This window comes from Bombina bombina, chromosome 2 (assembly GCF_027579735.1).
Source record: "Bombina bombina isolate aBomBom1 chromosome 2, aBomBom1.pri, whole genome shotgun sequence".
Taxonomy (NCBI): domain Eukaryota; kingdom Metazoa; phylum Chordata; class Amphibia; order Anura; family Bombinatoridae; genus Bombina; species Bombina bombina.
In genome coordinates this window covers 1,378,482,872-1,378,506,381 of record NC_069500.1, presented here as the reverse complement: position 1 = coordinate 1,378,506,381, position 23,510 = coordinate 1,378,482,872, and the positions used below count along the sequence as shown (strand labels likewise).

Below are 23,510 nucleotides of genomic sequence, written 5' to 3'. Positions count from 1 at the left end.
ACTGGATTCGGACATAAAGAAGGTACAACTATCTCCTGGTTAATATTTTTGTTAGAAACAACCTTAGTACGCAAAACCACCTTATCTGCATGGAACACCAGATAGGGCGGAGAACACTGCAGAGCAGATAACTCTGAAACTCTTCTAGCAGAAGAAATTGCAACCAAAAACAAAACTTTCCAAGATAGTAACTTAATATCTATGGAATGTAAAGGTTCAAACGGAACCCCTTGAAGAACTGAAAGAACTAGATTTAGACTCCAGGGAGGAGTCAAAGGTCTGTAAACAGGCTTGATCCTAACCAGAGCCTGAACAAATGCTTGAACATCTGGCACAGCTGCCAGTCTTTTGTGTAGTAAGACAGATAAAGCAGAGATCTGTCCCTTTAGAGAACTTGCAGATAATCCTTTCTCCAAACCTTCTTGTAGAAAGGAGAGAATCTTAGGAATTTTTATCTTATTCCATGGGAATCCTTTGGATTCACACCAACAGATATACCTTTTCCATATTTTATGGTAAATCTTTCTAGTTACCGGTTTTCTGGCCTGAACCAGAGTATCTATCACAGAATCTGAAAACCCACGCTTCGATAAAATCAAGCGTTCAATCTCCAAGCTGTCAGCTGGAGGGAGACCAGATTTGGATGTTCGAATGGACCCTGAACAAGCAGGTCCTGTCTCAAAGGTAGCTTCCATGGTGGAACCGATGACATATTCACCAGGTCTGCATACCAAGTCCTGCGTGGCCACGCAGGAGCTATCAAGATCACCGAGGCCCTCTCCTGATTGATCCTGGCTACCAGCCTGGGAATGAGAGGAAACGGTGGAAATACATAAGCTAGGTTGAAGGTCCAAGGTGCTACTAGTGCATCTACTAGAGTCGCCTTGGGATCCCTGGATCTGGACCCGTAGCAAGGAACCTTGAAGTTCTGACGAGACGCCATCAGATCCATGTCTGGAATGCCCCATAATTGGGTTATTTGGGCAAAGATCTCCGGATGGAGTTCCCACTCCCCCGGATGGAATGTCTGACGACTCAGAAAATCCGCCTCCCAGTTTTCCACACCTGGGATGTGGATCGCAGACAGGTGGCAGGAGTGATCCTCCGCCCATTGAATTATTTTGGTCACTTCTTTCATCGCCAGGGAACTCCTTGTTCCCCCCTGATGATTGATATACGCAACGGTCGTCATGTTGTCTGATTGGAACCTTATGAATCTGGCCTTTGCTAGTTGAGGCCAAGCCCTGAGAGCATTGAATATCGCTCTCAGTTCCAGAATGTTTATCGGGAGAAGAGACTCTTCCCGAGACCATAGACCCTGAGCTTTCAGGGATTCCCAGACCGCTCCCCAGCCCACTAGACTGGCGTCGGTCGTGACAATGACCCACTCTGGTCTGCGGAAGCTCATTCCCTGGGACAGATGGTCCAGGGTCAGCCACCAACTGAGTGAATCTCTGGTCTTCTGATCTACTTGAATCATTGGAGACAAGTCTGTATAATCCCCATTCCACTGTTTGAGCATGCACAGTTGTAATGGTCTTAGATGAATTCGTGCAAAAGGAACTATGTCCATTGCTGCAACCATCAACCCTACTACTTCCATGCACTGCGCTATGGAAGGACGAGGAACAGAATGAAGAGCTTGACAAGAGCTTAGAAGTTTTGACTTTCTGACCTCTGTCAGAAAAATCCTCATTTCTAAGGAATCTATTATTGTTCCCAAGAAGGGAACTCTTGTCGACGGAGACAGAACTTTATTCTATGTTCACCTTCCATCCGTGAGATCTGAGAAAGGCCAGAACAATGTCTGTATGAGCCTTTGCTTTTGATAGGGATGACGCTTGTATTAGAATGTCGTCCAAGTAAGGTACTACTGCAATGTCCCTCGGTCTTAGAACCGCTAGAAGGGACCCTAGCACCTTTGTGAAAATCCTTGGAGCAGTGGCTAACCCGAATGGGAGGGCCACAAACTGGTAATGCTTGTCCAGAAAAGCGAACCTTAGGAACTGATGATGATCTTTGTGGATAGGAATATGTAGGTACGCATCCTTTAGATCCACGGTAGTCATAAATTGACTTTCCTGGATAGTGGGTAGAATCGTTCGAATGGTTTCCATCTTGAACGATGGTACCCTGAGAAATTTGTTTAGGATCTTCAAATCCAAAATTGTTCTGAAAGTTCCCTCTTTTTTGGGAACTACGAACAGATTGGAATAAAATCCCATTCCTTGTTCCTTTATTGGAACTGGGTGTATCACTCCCATCTTTAACAGGTCTTCTACACAATGTAAGAATGCCTGTCTCTTTATTTGGTTTGAGGATAAGTGAGAGATGTGGAACCTTCCCCTTGGGGGTAGTTCCTTGAATTCCAGGAGATAACCTTGAGAAACTATTTCTAGCGCCCAGGGATCCTGAACATCTCTTGCCCAAGCCTGAGCAAAGAGAGAGAGTCGGCCCCCCACTAGATCCGGTCCCGGATCGGGGGCTACTCCTTCATGCTGTTTTGTTAGCAGCGGCAGGCTTCTTGGCCTGCTTACCCTTGTTCCAGCCTTGCATCGGTTTCCAGGCTGGTTTGGGTTGTGAGGCATTACCCTCTTGCTTAGAGGATGCAGAATTAGAGGCCGGTCCGTTCCTGAAATTGCGAAAGGAACGAAAATTAGACTTATTTTTAGCCTTGAAAGACCTATCTTGTGGAAGGGCGTGGCCCTTTCCCCCAGTGATGTCTGAAATAATCTCTTTCAATTCTGGTCCAAATAGAGTTTTACCTTTGAAAGGGATGTTAAGCAATTTTGTCTTGGATGACACATCCGCTGACCAAGACTTTAGCCAAAGCGCTCTGCGCGCCACGATAGCAAACCCTGAATTTTTCGCCGCTAATCTAGCTAATTGCAAGGCGGCATCTAAAATAAAAGAGTTAGCCAATTTAAGTGCGTGAACTCTGTCCATCACCTCCTCATATGGAGTCTCTCTACTGAGCGACTTTTCTAGTTCCTCGAACCAGAACCACGCTGCTGTAGTGACAGGAACAATGCACGAAATGGGTTGTAGAAGGTAACCTTGCTGTACAAAAATCTTTTTAAGCAAACCTTCCAATTTTTTATCCATAGGATCTTTGAAAGCACAACGATCTTCGATAGGAATAGTAGTGCGTTTGTTTAGAGTAGAAACTGCCCCCTCGACCTTAGGGACTGTCTGCCATAAGTCCTTTCTGGGGTTGACCATAGGAAATAATTTCTTAAATATAGGGGGGGGAACAAAAGGTATGCCGGGCTTTTCCCACTCCTTATTTACTATGTCCGCCACCTGCTTGGGTATAGGAAAAGCGTCGGGGTGCACCGGAACCTCTAGGAACTTGTCCATCTTGCATAATTTCTCTGGAATGACCAAGTTGTCACAATCATCCAGAGTAGATAACCCATCCTTAAGCAGTGCGCGGAGATGTTCTAATTTAAATTTAAATGTCACAACATCAGGTTCAGCTTTTTGAGAAATTTTTCCTGAATCTGAAATTTCTCCATCTGACAAAACCTCCCTCATGGCCCCTTCAGATTGGTGTGAGGGTATGACAGAACAATTATCATCAGCGCCCTCCTGCTCTTCAGTGTTTAAAACAGAGCAATCGCGCTTTCTCTGATAAGTAAGCATTTTGGATAAAATATTTGCTATGGAGTTATCCATTACAGCCGTCAATTGTTGCATGGTAATAAGCATTGGCGCACTAGATGTACTAGGGGCCTCCTGCGTGGGCAAAACTGGTGTAGACACAGTAGGAGATGATGTAGTATCATGTTTACTTCCCTCATCTGAGGAATCATCTTGGGCAATTACATTATCTGTGGCAGTACTGTCCTTAATTTGTTTGGACGCTATGGCACAATTATCACATAAATTTAAATGGGGAGACACATTGGCTTTCATACATATAGAACATGGCTTATCTGAAGGTACAGACATGTTAAACAGGCTTAAACTTGTCAACAAAGCACAATAAACGTTTTCAAACAAAACCGTTACTGTCTCTTTAAATTTTAAACAGAAAACACTTTATTACTGAATATGTGAAAAAGTATGAAGGAACTGTTCAAAAATTACCAAAATTTCACCACAGTGTCTTAAAGCATTAAAGCACCAAATTTCAGAGCTTTAACCCTTAAAATAACGGAACCGGAGCTGTTTATAAATTTAACCCCTATACAGTCCCAGCTATAGTCTTTGCTGAGACCCAACCAAGCCCAGAGGGGAATACGATACCAATTGACGCCTTCTAGAAGCTTTTCCAGCAATTTTTAGATCCTCACACATGCATCTGCATGCCCTGCTCTCAAAAAACAACTGCGCAGTAATGGCGCGAAAATGAGGCTCAGTCTACAACTAGGAAGGCCCCCTGACTGGAAAAGGTGTCTAACACAGTGCCTGCCGTTTAATAAACGTTCCCCATGCAAATTGTCAGCATAAATATGAATAAAATGCCCAAATAAAGCAATCGATTTAGCCCATAAAAATGTCTACCAGTTTTATAGCCCATATTAAGCCCTTTATTCTGTTTGTTTGACTAAGAAAATGGCTTACCGGTCCCCATGAGGGGAAATGACAGCCTTCCAGCATTACATGGTCTTGTTAGAAATATGGCTAGTCATACCTTAAGCAGAAAAGTCTGCTAACTGTTTCCCCCAACTGAAGTTACTTCATCTCAACAGTCCTATGTGGAAACAGCAATCGATTTTAGTTACTGTCTGCTAAAATCATCTTCCTCTCACAAACAGAAATCTTCATCCTTTTCTGTTTCAGAGTAAATAGTACATACCAGCACTATTTTAAAATAACAAACACTTTATAGAAGAATAAAAAACTACATTTAAACACCAAAAAAACTCTTAACCATCTCCGTGGAGATGTTGCCTGTGCAACGGCAAAGAGAATGACTGGGGTGGGCGGAGCCTAGGAGGGACTATATGGCCAGCTTTGCTTTGCCATTTCCTGTTGGGGAAGAGATATTCCCACAAGTAAGGATGACTCCGTGGACCGGACACACCAATGTTGGAGAAAAGGAAGATACTTTACCTGAATTTCTTCAGTAGCCACATCCCATTGTAAAGGTACTTTTAAGCAGCCAATCGGGATGTTCATCCCAGGACTTGCAAGGGAGTGTGAATCCTCTTCTTTTTTTTTTTTTTTTTTTTTTTTTTTTCTATTCAGTTTAAGGAATTTTATTATGAAATCTCACAGTAACGTAAAACATGACCGCAGGACTGCTGATTGGATATTCTATTTATTTATTCCAACTTGCAACTTGGCAGTAGCTGAAGTATAAATGTTCACAGAGCACTTACTATTGTGAGCTGAAGAAATGTTGATGTAACATTTATACCTTTTTTTTTTTTTTTCTCTTGTTAGGTGTATCCAGTCCACGGATCATCCATTACTTGTGGGATATTCTCCTTCCCAACAGGAAGTTGCAAGAGGATCACCCACAGCAGAGCTGCTATATAGCTCCTCCCCTAACTGCCATATCCAGTCATTCTCTTGCAAGCTCTCAACATAGCTGGAGGTAGTAAGAGGAAAGTGGTAAAATATAGTTAGTTTTTTCTTCAATCCAAAAGTTTATTGTTTTTAAATGGTACCGGAGTGTACTATTTTTTTCTCAGGCAGCATTTAGAAGAAGAAACTGCCTGCGTTTTTCTATGATCTTAGCAGAAGTAACTAAGATCCACTGCCGTTCTCACATATGTCTGAGGAGTGAGGTAACTTCAGAGGGAGAATGGCGTGCAGGTATCCTGCAATAAGGTATGTGCAGTTAAGTTTTTCTAGGGATGGAATTTGCTAGAAAATGCTGCTGATACCGGATTAATGTAAGTTAAAGCCTAAATACAGTGATTTAATAGCGACTAGTATCAGGCTTGCTATCAGGTATATACTTTGATTAATGTGCAATATAAAACGTTTGCTGGCATGTTTAATCGTTTTTATATATGCTTTGGTGATAAAACTTATTGGGGCCTAGTTTTTTCCACATGGCTGGCTTTATTTTTGCCTAGAAACAGTTTCCTGAGGCTTTCCACTGTTATAGTATAAAAGTTACAGTTGGTGCAGTTAAAATTACAAACTGTGACATTCAGCTTCCCTCAGCAGTCCCCTGCATGCTATAGGACATCTCTGAAGGGCTCAAAAGGCTTCAAAAGTAGGAGCTGTGGCAGTTGTTATGACTGTTTAAAAAACATATTTTTCGTTTTGTTAATCTGTTTTTTGTATTAAGGGGTTAATCATCCATTTGCAAGTGGGTGCAATGCTCTGCTAACTTGTTAAATACACTGTAAAAATGTTGTTAGTTTAACTGCCTTTTTTCACTGTTATTTCAAAGGCACAGTAACGTTTTTTTTATATTGCTTGTTAACTTGATTTAAAGTGTTTTCCAAGCTTGCTAGTCTCATTGCTAGTCTGTATAAACATGTCTGACATAGAGGAAACTCCTTGTTCATTATGTTTAAAAGCCATGGTGGAACCCCATAGGAGAATGTGTACTAAATGTATTGATTTCACTTTAAACAATAAAGATCAGCTGTTATCTTTAAAAGAATTATCACCAGAGGATTCTGACGAGGGGGAAGTTATGCTGACTAACTCTCCCCACGTGTCGGACCGTTTGACTCCCGCTCAAGGGACTCACGCTAAAATGGCGCCAAGTACATCAAAGACGCCCATAGCGATTACTTTGCAGGACATGGCGGCAATCATGGATAATGTCAGCGGTATTAGCCAGACTGCCTGAATTCAGAGGAAAGCGCGATAGCTCTGGGATTAGACGACATACAGAGCGCGCAGATGTTTTAAGGCCCATGTCTGATACTGCGTCACAATATGCAGAAGCTGAGGAAGAGCTTCAGTCTGTGGGTGACGTCTCTGACTCGGGGAAACCTGATTCAGATATGTCTACTTTTAAATTTAAGCTTGAGAACCTCCGGGTGTTGCTTGGAGAGGTTTTAGCTGCTCTGAATGACTGTGACACAATTGCAGTGCCAGAGAAATTGTGTAGACTGGATAAATACTACGCGGTGCCGGTGTGTACTGACGTTTTTCCAATACCTAAAAGGTTTACAGAAATTATTACTAAGGAGTGGGACAGACCCGGTGTGCCGTTTCCCCCCCCTCCTATATTTAGAAAAATGTTTCCAATAGACGCCACCACACGGGACTTATGGCAGACGGTCCCTAAGGTGGAGGGAGCAGTTTCTACTTTAGCAAAGCGTACCACTATCCCTGTCGAGGACAGTTGTGCGCTTTCAGATCCAATGGATAAAAAATTAGAAGGTTACCTTAAGAAAATGTTTATTCAACAAGGTTTTATCCTGCAGCCCCTTGCATGCATTGCTCCTGTCACTGCTGCTGCGGCGTTCTGGTTTGAGTCTCTGGAAGAGGCCTTTCAGACAGCTACTCCATTGACTGAAATACTTGACAAGCTTAGAACACTTAAGCTAGCTAATTCTTTTGTTTATGATGCCATTGTTCATTTGACTAAACAGCTAAGAATTCTGGATTCGCCATCCAGGCGCGTAGGGCTCTATGGCTTAAATCTTGGTCAGCTGACGTGACTTCAAAGTCTAAATTACTTAACATTCCCTTCAAGGGGCAGACCCTATTCGGGCCTGGTTTGAAGGAAATTATTGCTGACATTACTGTAGGTTAGGGTCATACCCTTCCTCAGGACAGGGCCAAATCAAGGGCCAAACAGTCTAATTTTCGTGCCTTTCGAAACTTCAAGGCAGATGCAGCATCAACTTCCTCTGCTACAAAACAAGAGGGAACTTTTGCGCAATCCAAGCAGGCCTGGAAATCTAACCAGGCCTGGAGCAAAGGCAAGCAGGCCAGAAAGCCTGCTGCTGCCTCTAAGACAGCATGAAGGAACGGCCCCCTATCCGGCAACGGATCTAGTAGGGGGCAGACTTTCTCTCTTCGTCCAGGCGTGGGCAAGAGATGTTCAGGATCCCTGGGGGTTGGAGATCATATCTCAGGGATATCTTCTGGACTTCAAAGCTTCCCCCCCACAAGGGAGATTTCACCTTTCGAGATATCTGTAAACCAGATAAAGAAAGAGGCATTCTTAAGCTGTGTACAAGACCTCCTAATAATGGGAGTGATCCATCCAGTTCCACAGATTGAACAAGGACAGGGATTTTATTCAAATCTGTTTGTGGTTCCCAAAAAAGAGGGAAACTTCAGACCAATTTTGGATCTAAAGATCTTAAACAAATTCCTCAGAGTTCCATCGTTCAAAATGGAAACTATTCGGACAATCCTACCTATGATCCAGGAGGGTCAGTACATGACCATAGTGGATTTGAAGGATGCTTACCTTCACATACCGATTCACAAAGATCATCATCGGTTCCTAAGGTTTGCCTTTCTAGACGGGCATTACCAGTTTGTGGCTCTTCCCTTCGGGTTAGCTACAGCCCCAAAAAATTTTACAAAGGTTCTGGGGTCTCTTCTGGCGGTCCTAAGACCACGGGGCATAGCAGTGGCCCCTTATCTAGACGACATCCTGATACAGGCGTCAAGCTTCCATATTGCCAAATCTCATACGGACATAGTGTTGGCATTTCTGAGGTCGCATGGGTGGAAAGTGAACGAGGGAAAGAGTTCTCTATCACCCCTCATAAGGGTTTCCTTCCTAGGAGCTCTGATAGATTCTGTAGAAATGAAAATTTACCTGATGGAGTCCAGGTTATCAAAGCTTCTAAATTCCTGCCGTGTTCTTCACTACATTCCGCGCCCTTCGGTGGCTCAGTGCATGGAAGTGATCGGCTTAATGGTAGCGGCGATGGACATAGTGCCATTTGCGCGCCTACATCTCAGACCGCTGCAATTATGCATGCTCAGTCAGTAGAATGGGGATTACACAGTTTTGTCCCCTCTGCTAAATCTGGATCAAGAGACCAGAGATTCTCTTCTCTGGTGGCTATCTCGGGTCCATCTGTCCAAAGGTATGACCTTTCGCAGGCCAGATTGGACAATTGTAACAGATGCCAGCCTTCTAGGTTGGGGTGCAGTCTGGAATTCCCTGAAGGCTAAGGGATCGTGGACTCAGGAGGAGAAACTCCTCCCAATAAATATTCTGGAGTTAAGAGCAATATTCATTGCTCTTCTAGCTTGGCCTCAGTTAGCAACCCTGAATTTCATCAGATTTCAGTCGGACAACATCACGACTGTGGCTTACATCAACCATCAAGGGGAGACCAGGAGCTCCCTAGCGATGTTAGAAGTCTCCAAGATAATTCGCTGGGCAGAGACTCACTCTTGCCATCTATCAGCGATCCATATCCCAGGTGTAGAGAACTGGGAGGCGGATTTTCTAAGTCGTCAGACTTTCCATCCGGGGGAGTGGGAACTCCATCCGGAGGTGTTTGCTCAATTGGGTAATCGTTGGGCACACCAGAATTGGATCTCATGGCGTCTCGCCAGAACACCAAGCTTTCTTGTTACGGATCCAGGTCCAGGGACCCAGAAGCGACGCTGATAGATGCTCTAGCAGCACCGTGGTTCTTCAAGCTGGCTTACGTGTTTCCACCGTTTCCTCTGCTCACTCGACTGATTGCCAAAATCAAACAGGAGAGAGCATCGGTGATCTTGATCGCGCCTGCGTGGCCACGCAGGACCTGGTATGCAGACCTGGTGGACATGTCATCCTTTCCACCTTGGCCTCTGCCTCTGAGACAAAACCTTCTACTACAAGGTCCTTTCAATCATCCAAATCTAATTTCTCTGAGACTGACTGCATGGAGATTGAACGCTTGATTTTATCAAGGCGTGGCTTCTCTGAGTCAGTCATTGATACCTTAATACAGGCACGAAAGCCTGTAACCAGGGAAATCTACCATAAGATATGGCGCAAATATCTTCATTGGTGTGAATCCAAGAATTACTCATGGAGTAAGGTTAGGATTCCTAGGATATTGTCCTTTCTCCAAGAGGGTTTGGATAAAGGATTATCAGCTAGTTTTTTAAAGGGACAGATTTCTGCTCTGTCTATCCTTTTGCACAAGCGTCTGGCAGAGGTTCCAGACGTCCAGGCATTTTGTCAGGCTTTGGTTAGAATTAAGCCTGTGTTTAAACCTGTTGCTCCTCCATGGAGCTTAAACTTGGTTCTTAAAGTTCTTCAGGGAGTTCCGTTTGAACCCCTTCATTCCATTGATATCAAACTTTTATCTTGGAAAGTTCTGTTTTTGATGGCTATTTCCTCGGCTCGTAGAGTCTCTGAGTTAAAAGCTTTACAATGTGATTCTCCTTATCTGATTTTCCATACAGATAAAGTAGTTCTTCGTACAAAACCTGGGTTTTTACCTAAGGTAGTTTCCAACAAGAATATCAATCAAGAGATTGTTGTTCCATCATTGTGTCCTAATCCTTCTTCAAAGAAGGAACGGCTTTTACATAATTTGGACGTAGTCCGTGCTTTAAAGTTTTACTTACAAGCGACTAAAGATTTTCGTCAGACATCTTTCCTGTTTGTTGTTTACTCTGGACAGAGGAGAGGTCAAAAGGCTTCGGCAACCTCTCTTTCTTTTTGGCTTCGGAGCGTAATACGCTTTGCCTATGAGACTGCTGGACAGCAGCCCCCTGAAAGGATTACAGCTCATTCTACTAGAGCTGTGTCTTCCACCTGGGCCTTTAAAAATGAGGCTTCTGTTGAACAGATTTGCAAAGCGGCGACTTGGTCTTCGCTTCATTCCTTTTCAAAATTTTACAAATTTGATACTTTGGCTTCTTCGGAGGCTATTTTTGGGAGAAAGGTTCTACAGGCAGTGTTCCCTTCCGTTTAAGTACCTGCCTTGTCCCCTCCCTTCATCCGTGTACTTTAGCTTTGGTATTGGTATCCCACAAGTAATGGATGATCCGTGGACTGGATACACCTAACAAGAGAAAACATAATTTATGCTTACCTGATAAATTTATTTCTCTTGTGGTGTATCCAGTCCACGGCCCGCCCTGTCCTGTTAAGGCAGGTCTAAATTTTAAACTACAGTCACCACTGCACCCTATGTTTTCTCCTTTCTTGGCTAGTTTCGGTCGAATGACTGGATATGGCAGTTAGGGGAGGAGCTATATAGCAGCTCTGCTGTGGGTGATCCTCTTGCAACTTCCTGTTGGGAAGGAGAATATCCCACAAGTAATGGATGATCCGTGGACTGGATACACCACAAGAGAAATAAATTTATCAGGTAAGCATAAATTATGTTTTTTTTACATAGAGATTTTTAGGTGATGTTGTCTGTTCAGCTTTTTACATTTATGCTGCATCACTTTCAAGTGATTTTGCATATGGGTATTATGTCCCTTTTTAAGGACCCTCATAAAACCTAGTTTGATTGCTGTTGACAATTACATTGCAGCTACACTAGTGTGTTTTTTTTTTTTTTTTTTTTTTCGACCATCTCCATTGACGACAAAGTTTTGAGCTAACATCACTTGCTCCTTTTTATGTAAAATATCCTCAATTTCATATCAAATTTCTTTAACCAATGATGTGTTTTGTTTGGTGTGTGTGTTTTTTTTTGTTGAAAATTTTAATAATTGTTCTGTTTTAACTTTTAGGTCTATAACCTGACTCAGGAATTTTTTCAGAATGGGAAGCCTGTCAATGAGGAGAGTCAAAATAGCGTTGGCGTTTTTACACGGGACGTTGTCAGGAAACGTATCCAAGATGATCCTGACGAGTCAGAAATCACGAAAAGGTTGAAACTGGCCATGATTCAGCAATATTTAAAGGTAGCCTCTTTCTATGGTCTGGTAGAATTGCTTTACATAGGCTTGTTTCTTTAGTTTTCACTATTGTAAGTCATCAATAGGAACTATTCATTTAAGATAAAACAAAGTGATGATTTGGCTGTGGCATATTTTAAACAACAATGCTTGCAGCTCTCAGCCAAGACTTTTACATATATGTTTAACATCAAAGTTAAGCTCATAGAATGTTATTTTGTGTATAATTAATATACACTGTCTGGATAACAAATCAGAGCAGTTAAATTCTGCATTACAATGATTTAACAATATAGCACGGTGCTGTAGTCACTGGCAGTCTTCTGGGGGATACAACATACATGCAGGGGGGGTGTTAAAGCAATAGAAAGGTCAACATTAAAACATACATTTCAATTTGAAATAGAAGTATTTTTTGCAATATACTTCTGTTGGCAAAAATGCTTCTAGTAAAAGTGTATTACTTTTTTTCTGCAGCATACGCGCACATCCTGTGAGGGCCATGCACCAGTATTCAAGCACTATGCATGCTCAGCAGAGAGGTGGCTGTGGTGTGTATTGATTCTGAAGATGTAATTTGTATCATATCATACAAGCTACTACTTTGTGCATGTATGATGTTTAAATACTGGTGCACATGCCGTCACATCATTTTTTCTCTTGTTAGGTGTATCCAGTCCACGGATCATCCATTACTTGTGGGATATTCTCCTTCCCAACAGGAAGTTGCAAGAGGATCACCCACAGCAGAGCTGCTATATAGCTCCTCCCCTCACTGCCATATCCAGTCATTCTCTTGCAACTCTCAACTAAGATGGAGGTCGAAAGAGGACTGTGGTGTTTTATACTTGGTTTATTTCTTCAATCAAAAGTTTGTTATTTTTAAATGGTACCGGAGTGTACTGTTTATCTCAGGCAGTATTTAGAAGAAGAATCTGCCTGCGTTTTCTATGATCTTAGCAGGAGTAACTAAGATCCTTTGCTGTTCTCACATATTCTGAGGAGTGAGGTAACTTCAGATGGGGAATAGCGTGCGGGTTTTCCTGTAATAAGGTATGTGCAGTTAAAATATTTTTCTAGGGATGGAATTTGCTAGAAAATGCTGCTGATACCGAAGTAATGTAAGTAAAGCCTTAAATGCAGTGATAGCGACTGGTATCAGGCTTATTAATAGAGATACATACTCTTATAAAAGTGTATTTTAAAACGTTTGCTGGCATGTTTAATCGTTTTTTACATATGTTTGGTGATAAAACTTATTGGGGCCTAGTTTTTTCCACATGGCTGGCTTGAATTTTGCCTAGAAACAGTTCCCTGAGGCTTCCCACTGTTGTAATATGAGTGGGAGGGGCCTATTTTGGCGTTTTTTTTTGCACAGCAAAAATTACAGACACAGACATCCAGCTTCTTCCTGCATGATCCAGGACTTCTCAGAAGGGCTCAAAAAGCTTCAAAAGTCGTATTGAGGGAGGTAAAAAGTCACAGTAGAGCTGTGGCATTTGTTGTGACTGTTTAAAAAACGTTTTTGTTATTTGTTATTCCGTTTTTGGTATTATGGGGTTAATCATCCATTTGCAAGTGGGTGCAATGCTCTGCAGACTTATTACATACACTGTAAAAATTTCGTTAGTGTAACTGCATTTTTTCACTGTTATTTCAAAATTTGGGAAAATTTGTGTTTCTTAAAGGCGCAGTAACGTTTTTTATTTTGCTTGTAAACTTGTTTTTAAAGTGTTTTCCAAGTTTGCTAGTCTCATTGCTAGTCTGTTTAAACATGTCTGACACAGAGGAACCTACTTGTTCATTATATTTGAAAGCCATGGTGGAGCCCCATAGGAGAATGTGTACTAAATGTATTGATTTCACCTTAAACAGTAAAGATCAGTCTTTATCTATAAAATAATTATCACCAGAGGGTTCTGTCGAGGGGGAAGTTATGCCGACTAACTCTCCCCACGTGTCAGACCCTTCGCCTCCAACTCAGGGGACGCACGCTAATATGGCGCCAATTACATCAGGGACGCCCATAGCGATTACCTTGCAGGACATGGCTGCAATCATGAATAATACCCTGTCAGAGGTATTATCTAGATTGCCTGAATTAAGAGGCAAGCGCGATAGCTCTGGGGTTAGGAGAGATACAGAGCGCGCAAATGCTGAAAGAGAAATGGCTGATACTGCGTCACAGTATGCAGAACATGAGGACAGAGAGCTTCAGTGTCTGGGTGACATCTCTGACTCGGGGAAACCTGATTCAGAGACTTCTAATTTTAAATTTAAGCTTGAGAACCTCCGTGTATTGCTTGGGGAGGTATTAGCTGCTCTGAATGACTGTAATACAGTTGCAATTCCAGAGAAATTGTGTAGGCTGGATAGATACTATGCGGTGCCGGTGTGTTCTGACGTTTTTCCTATACCTAAAAGGCTTACAGAAATTATTAGCAAGGAGCGGGATAGACCCGGTGTGCCCTTTTCCCCACCTCCTCCTATATTTAGAAAAATGTTTCCAATAGACGCCACTACACGGGACTTATGGCAGACGGTCCCTAAGGTGGAGGGAGCAGTTTCTACTTTAGCAAAGCGTACCACTATCCCGGTTGAGGACAGTTGTGCTTTTTCAGATCCAATGGATAAAAAATTGGAGGGTTACCTTAAGAAAATGTTTAATCAACATGGTTTTATTTTACAGCCCCTTGCATGCATTGCGCCTGTCACTGCTGCGGCGGCATTCTGGTTTGAGGCCCTGGAAGAGGCCATCCAGACAGCTCCATTGAATGAAATTATTGACTAGCTTAGAACGCTTAAGCTAGCTAACTCATTTGTTTCTGATGCCATTGTTCATTTGACTAAACTAACGGCTAAGAATTCCGGATTCGCCATCCAGGCGCGTAGGGCGCTATGGCTTAAATCCTGGTCAGCTGACGTGACTTCAAAGTCTAAATTACTCAACATTCCTTTCAAGGGGCAGACCTTATTCGGGCCTGGCTTGAAGGAAATTATTGCTGACATTACTGGAGGCAAGGGTCATACCCTTCCTCAGGACAGGGCCAAATCAAAGGCCAAACAGTCTAATTTTTGTGCCTTTCGAAATTTCAAGGCAGGAGCAGCATCAACTTCCTCCGCTTCAAAACAAGAGGGAACTGTTGCTCATTCCAGACAGGCCTGGAAACCTAACCAGTCCTGGAACAAGGGCAAGCAGGCCAGAAAGCCTGCTGCTGCCCCCAAGACAGCATGAAGGAACGGCCCCCTATCTGGAAATGGATCTAGTGGGGGGCAGACTTTCTCTCTTCGCCCAGGCGTGGACAAGAGATGTTCAGGATCCCTGGGCGTTGGAGATCATATCTCAGGGATATCTTCTGGACTTCAAAGCTTCTCCACAAGGGAGATTTCATCTTTCAAGGTTATCAGCAAACCAGATAAAGAAAGAGGCATTCCTAAGCTGTGTGCAAGATCTCCTAGTAATGGGAGTGATCCATCCAGTTCCGCGGACGGAACAAGGACAGGGATTTTATTCAAATCTGTTTGTGGTTCCCAAGAAAGAGGGAACCTTCAGACCAATCTTGGATCTAAAGATCTTAAACAAATTCCTCAGAGTTCCATCATTCAAAATGGAAACTATTCGGACCATCCTACCCATGATCCAAGAGGGTCAGTACATGACCACAGTGGACTTAAAGGATGCCTACCTTCACATACCGATTCACAAAGATCATCATCGGTTCCTAAGGTTTGCCTTTCTAGACAGGCATTACCAATTTGTAGCTCGTCCCTTCGGGTTGGCCACTGCCCCGAGAATTTTTACAAAGGTTCTGGGCTCACTTCTGGCGGTTCTAAGACCGCGAGGCATAGCGGTGGCTCTGTATCTAGACGACATCCTGATACAGGCGTCAAGCTTTCAAATTGCCAAGTCTCATACAGAGATAGTTCTGGCATTTCTGAGGTCGCATGGGTGGAAAGTGAACGTGGAAAAGAGTTCTCTATCACCACTTACAAGAGTCTCCTTCCTAGGGACTCTTATAGATTCTGTAGAGATGAAAATTTACCTGACGGAGTCCAGGTTATCAAAACTTCTAAATGCTTGCCGTGTACTTCATTCCATTCCACGCCCGTCAGTGGCTCAGTGCATGGAAGTAATCGGCTTAATGGTAGCGGCAATGGACATAGTGCCATTTGCGCGCCTGCATCTCAGACCGCTGCAATTATGCATGCTAAGTCAGTGGAATGGAGATTACTCAGATTTGTCCCCTCTACTAAATCTGGATCAAGAGACCAGAGATTCTCTTCTCTGGTGGCTTTCTCGGGTCCATCTGTCCAAGGGTATGACCTTTCGCAGGCCAGATTGGACGATTGTAACAACAGATGCCAGCCTTCTAGGTTGGGGCGCAGTCTGGAACTCCCTGAAGGCTCAGGGATCGTGGACTCAGGAGGAGAAACTCATCCCAATAAATATTCTGGAGTTAAGAGCAATATTCAATGCTCTTCTAGCTTGGCCTCAGTTAGCAACACTGAGGTTTATCAGATTTCAGTCGGACAACATCACGACTGTGGCTTACATCAACCATCAAGGGGGAACCAGGAGTTCCCTTGCGATGTTAGAAGTCTCAAAGATAATTCGCTGGGCAGAGTCTCACTCTTGCCACCTGTCAGCGATCCACATCCCAGGCGTAGAGAACTGGGAGGCGGATTTTCTAAGTCGTCAGACTTTTCATCCGGGGGAGTGGGAACTCCATCCGGAGGTGTTTGCTCAACTGGTCCATCGTTGGGGCAAACCAGAACTGGATCTCATGGCGTCTCGCCAGAACGCCAAGCTTCCTTGTTACGGATCCAGGGACCCGGGAGCAACGCTGATAGATGCTCTAGCAGCTCCTTGGTTCTTCAACCTGGCCTATGTGTTTCCACCGTTTCCTCTGCTCCCTCGGCTGATTGCCAAAATCAAACAGGAGAGAGCATCGGTGATTCTGATAGCGCCTGCGTGGCCACGCAGGACCTGGTTTGCAGACCTAGTGGACATGTCATCTCTTCCACCATGGACTCTGCCTCTGAGGCAGGACCTTCTAATACAAGGTCCTTTCAATCATCCAAATCTAATTTCTCTGAGACTGACTGCATGGAGATTGAACGCTTGATTTTATCAAGGCGTGGCTTCTCCGAGTCAGTCATTGATACCTTTTAATACAGGCTCGGAAGCCTGTCACCAGGAAAATCTACCATAAGATATGGCGTAAATATCTTTATTGGTGTGAATCCAAGAGTTACTCATGGAGTAAGGTTAGGATTCCTAGGATATTGTCCTTTCTCCAAGAGGGTTTGGACAAAGGCTTATCAGCTAGTTCTTTAAAAGGACAGATCTCTGCTCTGTCCTTTTGCACAAGCGTCTGGCAGAAGTTCCAGACGTCCAGGCATTTTGTCAGGCTTTGGTTAGGATTAAGCCTGGGTTTAAAACTGTTGCTCCCCCGTGGAGCTTAAACTTGGTTCTTAAAGTTCTTCAGGGAGTTCCGTTTGAACCCCTTCATTCCATTGATATTAAACTTTTATCTTGGAAAGTTCTGTTTTTGATGGCTATTTCCTCGGCTCGTAGAGTCTCTGAGTTATCTGCCTTACATTGTGATTCTCCTTATCTGATTTTTCATTCAGACAAGGTAGTTCTGCGTACCAAACCTGGGTTTTTACCTAAGGTGGTTTCTAACAGGAATATCAATCAAGAGATTGTTGTTCCATCATTGTGTCCTAATCCTTCTTCAAAGAAGGAACGTCTTTTGCATAATCTGGACGTAGTCCGTGCCTTGAAGTTTTACTTACAGGCTACTAAAGATTTTCGTCAAACATCTGCCCTGTTTGTCGTTTACTCTGGACAGAGGAGAGGTCAAAAAGCTTCGACAACCTCTCTCTCCTTTTGGCTTCGGAGCATAATACGCTTAGCCTATGAGATTGCTGGACAGCAGCCCCTGAAAGGATTACAGCTCATTCTACTAGAGCTGTGTCTTCCACCTGGGCCTTTAAAAATGAGGCATCTGTTGAACAGATTTGCAAGACTGCGACTTGGTCTTCGCTTCACACCTTTTCAAAATTTTACAAATTTGTCACTTTTGCTTCTGCGGAGGCTGTTTTTGGGAGAAAGGTTCTACAGGCAGTGGTTCCTTCCGTTTAAGTTCCTGCCTTGTCCCTCCCATCATTTGTGTACTTTAGCTTTGGTATTGGTATCCCACAAGTAATGGATGATCCGTGGACTGGATACACTTAACAAGAGAAAACATAATTTATGCTTACCTGATAAATTTATTTATCTTGTAGTGTATCCAGTCCACGGCCCGCCCTGTCCTTTTAAGGCAGGTCTAAATTTTAATTAAACTACAGTCACCACTGCACCCTATGGTTTCTCCTTTCTCGTCTTGTTTTGGTCGAATGACTGGATATGGCAGTGAGGGGAGGAGCTATATAGCAGCTCTGCTGTGGGTGATCCTCTTGCAACTTCCTGTTGGGAAGGAGAATATCCCACAAGTAATGGATGATCCGTGGACTGGATACACTACAAGAGAAATAAATTTATCAGGTAAGCATAAATTATGTTTTTTTCTTAGAAGCATTTTTGCTAATGGAAGTTGTGACGGATACCCCCGGCTACCCCGACTGGGTAGCTCCACCAAACGGGTCCTGCTTCCTCCCTGCCGACTGCAGCTCTGTAGCTGGCAAGTGACCACAGCCTGTATTGGGACAAACACACATTTTTTATACACACACACATCTTGATAAAACAGGGAGACAATGCCACAGTTTTCCCGCCATTCTCGCCCCTCCAGACTCACTGGTGCCTCCATAGCAACCATAGTCCCACAGGATCCCAGGACACAGTGGCGACGGTTTTGGGGTGATCCCGGGGGAGCGGCAGCACTTCCAGGGTGTCATTTGAAAGCTCTCAGTCCCCAGATGCCGCAGTCCAAAAAGCTGCGGGATTCTTTATTGGGGACCGGAGATACAGCCCGTTTGAAGTTATGGGGGTAGGGGTGCCCAAAACCCCTGGTTCCCAAGGCAGCTCCCCTCCGGTAATTCCCCCACCTCTTGTCCTCCCTAGGGGCTACTAATCCACAAAAGAGCGGAGCTCTGGGGCACATGGTTGCTGGAGCGACCAAGGGTAAAGTTAGCGGGTGTCCTGCTGTCCTGTGGCCGACCAGGAATTCCAGGAGCCCAGACAGCCTGAGAGGGGTTAGGCAGGTGTCCGTGGTGAGGCGGCCAACCGGGAGTTCCAGGGGCCCGGCCAGTCTAGGAAGGTTTTCCTGGTCATACACCAGCTTTTCACAAGACAAGCAAACCAAAGCTTCCAGGGATTGTGGTTGCTCTAAGGAGCCCAAAACCACTGAGAAACAGGGGTGTGGGGGGGGGGGGGGGGTAGCCTTAGCTTTCTGGTATCAGTGACAGAAGTATATAGCAAAAATGTTTCCATTTCAAATTGAAATGCACCTATGCACATCCATTTGACCTTTTTATCCCTTTTAACACCCACTCATTCCCAGAATTAATTTGAAAGTTCTGCAGCTGCTGTGCTGCCATTTGCAGTTGGCTGGGATTTAATACCTGACGTGTGACCACAATCAAATGACAATAGCTATGATTCTTCCACATTTTGCTTCAGTGATCAGGTGTACAGATTTTGATGTTTACCTTGTAGCACAGAACGTACTATCTTATAAAACTTTTATTAGATACTGTGTAAGTTGTGTGTTTACAGAACTAAATTTATAAACTCCACTGAAAAGCTAGAAATGTGTTTCCTGCAGTGTTAATGTCACAGGGTCAGAGTATCTTACACCTGCCAGATTATGTAGCGGTCTTGCTTCATAATGGCTGGTAGTCCTATGGGTATTGTTCAACCTTGCACTTGGTCTCTAATCTTGCGCCTTTTTAGAATATGACTGAGTTAATGCTGGCTACATTATTCAAGTGAGATATTGAATGTGGCCTGATCTTGCACACTGACTTGCAGGTGATGGTTTAGTACGATGCCCTAAGGGTGGTAGAATTAGCCATGTACATTTTTCTGAAACTATTTGTTTTCTGTTTAACTTATTTTTGCAGATTTATTGCTATTAAGCACTTACACTGCTCAAGTTAAATCAGTAGTGCTCCTATTACAAGTTTGAGAGTAAAACGTTTTCCCAGGAGTTCCCAGTGGACATAAAAAAGTCCCAGGAGTCCCAATGGACATAAAAAGTCCCAGGAGTCCCAATGGACATAAAAAACAAAACACATTTTTTTTTTCTAGTATTCAGATAATGCCGTGTTTTATTTATTTTTTGTTTGTTTTCTTTGTTGTGTTTTTTTTTTTTTTTTAAAGCAATGCTTTAATGTCCTTTTTATAATATTCATGAATTTGTGGTTCACTGGGCACATTTGATTTTGATAATGAAATTGTGGTGTGCCTTTTTTTTTTTTTTATGTAATATGTTTTTTTGTTTTTTTTGGTAGGTTGAAAGCTGCGAGAGTAGCTCACATAGTATGGATGAAGTGTCGCTCAGTGAGTTTGGCGAATGGACAGAAATTCCTGGTGCACATCACGTGATTCCTTGTGGCTTCATTAAGATTGTTGAAATTCTGTCCTGTTCCATTCCTCAGTCTGTCTTTCAGCTGCGTAAGCCAGTGAAATGCATACACTGGAACAGGTCCATAACCAAGCAGATTGAAAGAGTGGCTGACCACAACAATGACCAGATGGAGGACAAAGGTTTTCCAGTATTTATAGAGTGTGAAGACTGTGAATTTATTCCTGCTGATCACGTAATAGTAACAGTCTCACTTGGAGTCCTCAAAAAGTTCCATGAAACCTTATTCCACCCAAAACTCCCTGAAGACAAAGTCATGGCCATTGAGAAGCTTGGTATCAGTACTACAGATAAGATATTCCTGGAGTTTGAAGAACCTTTCTGGAGTCCAGAATGCAACAGTATTCAGTTTGTTTGGGAAGATGAAGCTGAGAGTGGGAGTCTGACCTATCCAGAAGAGCTGTGGTACAAAAAGATTTGCAGTTTTGACGTCCTGTATCCTCCAGAAAGATATGGTTACGTACTTAGTGGATGGATTTGTGGGGAAGAGGCTCTGATAATGGAGAAATGTGATGATGAAACGGTTGCAGAAACCTGCACAGAGTTACTTCGAAAATTTACAGGTTGGTCCTTTTTTTATGGTCCGATGTTTTCCTGTTAGCCATTTTCTCCTCAGTAGTGGATATATCAAAGGGTAGGACGTCTTATTTACTTTTTTAGATTTGTGCTTCTATAGAGTCTTTCCTTCAGAGTCTAGGATATTGTCCTTTCCAATAGTGACCTCTCTTACCTGTGACTTTAATGGATGTTTGTTTATATTAATATATACTACACATTTCAGGTTTAAAATGCAGCAAAGTAAATCATATTTTTCTCCAACATAGGTGTGTCCGGTCCACGGCGTCATCCTTACTTGTGGGATATTCTCTTCCCCAACAGGAAATGGCAAAGAGCCCAGCAAAGCTGGTCACATGATCCCTCCTAGGCTCCGCCTACCCCAGTCATTCTCTTTGCCGTTGTACAGGCAACATCTCCACGGAGATGGCTTAGAGTTTTTTAGTGTTTAACTGTAGTTTTTATTATTCAATCAAGAGTTTGTTATTTTAAAATAGTGCTGGTATGTACTATTTACTCAGAAACAGAAAAGAGATGAAGATTTCTGTTTGTATGAGGAAAATGATTTTAGCAACCGTTACTAAAATCCATGGCTGTTCCACACAGGACTGTTGAGAGGAATTAACTTCAGTTGGGGGAACAGTGAGCAGTCTCTTGCTGCTTGAGGTATGACACATTCTAACAAGACGATGTAATGCTGGAAGCTGTCATTTTCCCTATGGGATCCGGTAAGCCATGTTTATTAAGATAGTAAATAAGGGCTTCACAAGGGCTTATTAAGACTGTAGACTTTTTCTGGGCTAAATCGATTCATTATTAACACATATTTAGCCTTGAGGAATCATTGAATCTGGGTATTTTGATAAGATTATATCGGCAGGCACTGTTTTAGACACCTTATTCTTAGGGGCTTTCCCAAATCATAGGCAGAGCCTCATTTTCGCGCCGGTGTTGCGCACTTGTTTTTGAGAGGCATGACATGCAGTCGCATGTGTGAGGAGCTCTGATACATAGGAAAGACTTTCTGAAGGCGTCATTTGGTATCGTATTCCCCTTTGGGCTTGGTTGGGTCTCAGCAAAGCAGATACCAGGGACTGTAAAGGGGTTAAAGTTAAAAACGGCTCCGGTTCCGTTATTTTAAGGGTTAAAGCTTCCAAATTTGGTGTGCAATACTTTTAAGGCTTTAAGACACTGTGGTGAAATTTTGGTGAATTTTGAACAATTCCTTCATATTTTTTCGCAATTGCAGTAATAAAGTGTGTTCAGTTTAAAATTTAAAGTGACAGTAACGGTTTTATTTTAAAACGTTTTTTGTACTTTGTTATCAAGTTTATGCCTGTTTAACATGTCTGAACTACCAGATAGACTGTGTTCTGAATGTGGGGAAGCCAGAGTTCCTTCTCATTTAAATAAATGTGATTTATGTGACAATGACAATGATGCCCAAGATGATTCCTCAAGTGAGGGGAGTAAGCATGGTACTGCATCATTCCCTCCTTCGTCTACACGAGTCTTGCCCACTCAGGAGGCCCCTAGTACATCTAGCGCGCCAATACTCCTTACTATGCAACAATTAACGGCTGTAATGGATAATTCTGTCAAAAACATTTTAGCCAAAATGCACACTTATCAGCGTAAGCGCGACTGCTCTGTTTTAGATACTGAAGAGCATGACGACGCTGATAATAATGGTTCTGAAGGGCCCCTAAACCAGTCTGATGGGGCCAGGGAGGTTTTGTCTGAGGGAGAAATTACTGATTCAGGGAACATTTCTCAACAAGCTGAACCTGATGTGATTACGTTTAAATTTAAGTTGGAACATCTCCGCATTCTGCTTAAGGAGGTATTATCCACTCTGGATGATTGTGACAAGTTGGTCATCCCAGAGAAACTATGTAAAATGGACAAGTTCCTAGAGGTCCCGGGGCTCCCAGAAGCTTTTCCTATACCCAAGCGGGTGGCGGACATTGTAAATAAAGAATGGGAAAGGCCCGGTATTCCTTTCGTCCCTCCCCCCATATTTAAAAAATTGTTTCCTATGGTCGACCCCAGAAAGGACTTATGGCAGACAGTCCCCAAGGTCGAGGGAGCGGTTTCCACTTTAAACAAACGCACCACTATACCCATAGAAGATAGTTGTGCTTTCAAAGATCCTATGGATAAAAAATTAGAAGGTTTACTTAAAAAGATGTTTGTTCAGCAGGGTTACCTTCTACAACCAATTTCATGCATTGTCCCTGTCGCTACAGCCGCGTGTTTCTGGTTCGATGAGCTGGTAAAGGCGGTCGATAGTGATTCTCCTCCTTATGAGGAGATTATGGACAGAATCAATGCTCTCAAATTGGCTAATTCTTTCACCCTAGACGCCACTTTGCAATTGGCTAGGTTAGCGGCTAAGAATTCTGGGTTTGCTATTGTGGCGCGCAGAGCGCTTTGGTTGAAATCTTGGTCAGCTGATGCGTCTTCCAAGAACAAGCTACTTAACATTCCTTTCAAGGGGAAAACGCTGTTTGGCCCTGACTTGAAAGAGATTATCTCTGATATCACTGGGGGTAAGGGCCACGCCCTTCCTCAGGATCGGCCTTTCAAGGCCAAAAATAAACCTAA

The 23,510-nt window shown here is 43.2% G+C and overlaps 1 protein-coding gene across 4 annotated transcripts in view; it reads left to right on the top strand.

The window, feature by feature from the left end:
• SMOX (spermine oxidase) overlaps positions 1-23,510 on the top strand; it is a 127,809-nt gene that overhangs the window by 78,286 nt on the left and 26,013 nt on the right. For all 4 annotated transcript variants that reach the window (XM_053704296.1, XM_053704297.1, XM_053704298.1 and 1 more), the window contains 2 exons: positions 11,587-11,760; positions 20,215-20,911. In XM_053704296.1, the coding sequence (XP_053560271.1) occupies positions 11,587-11,760; positions 20,215-20,911 (871 nt within the window). The remainder of the gene's footprint in view (positions 1-11,586; positions 11,761-20,214; positions 20,912-23,510) is intronic.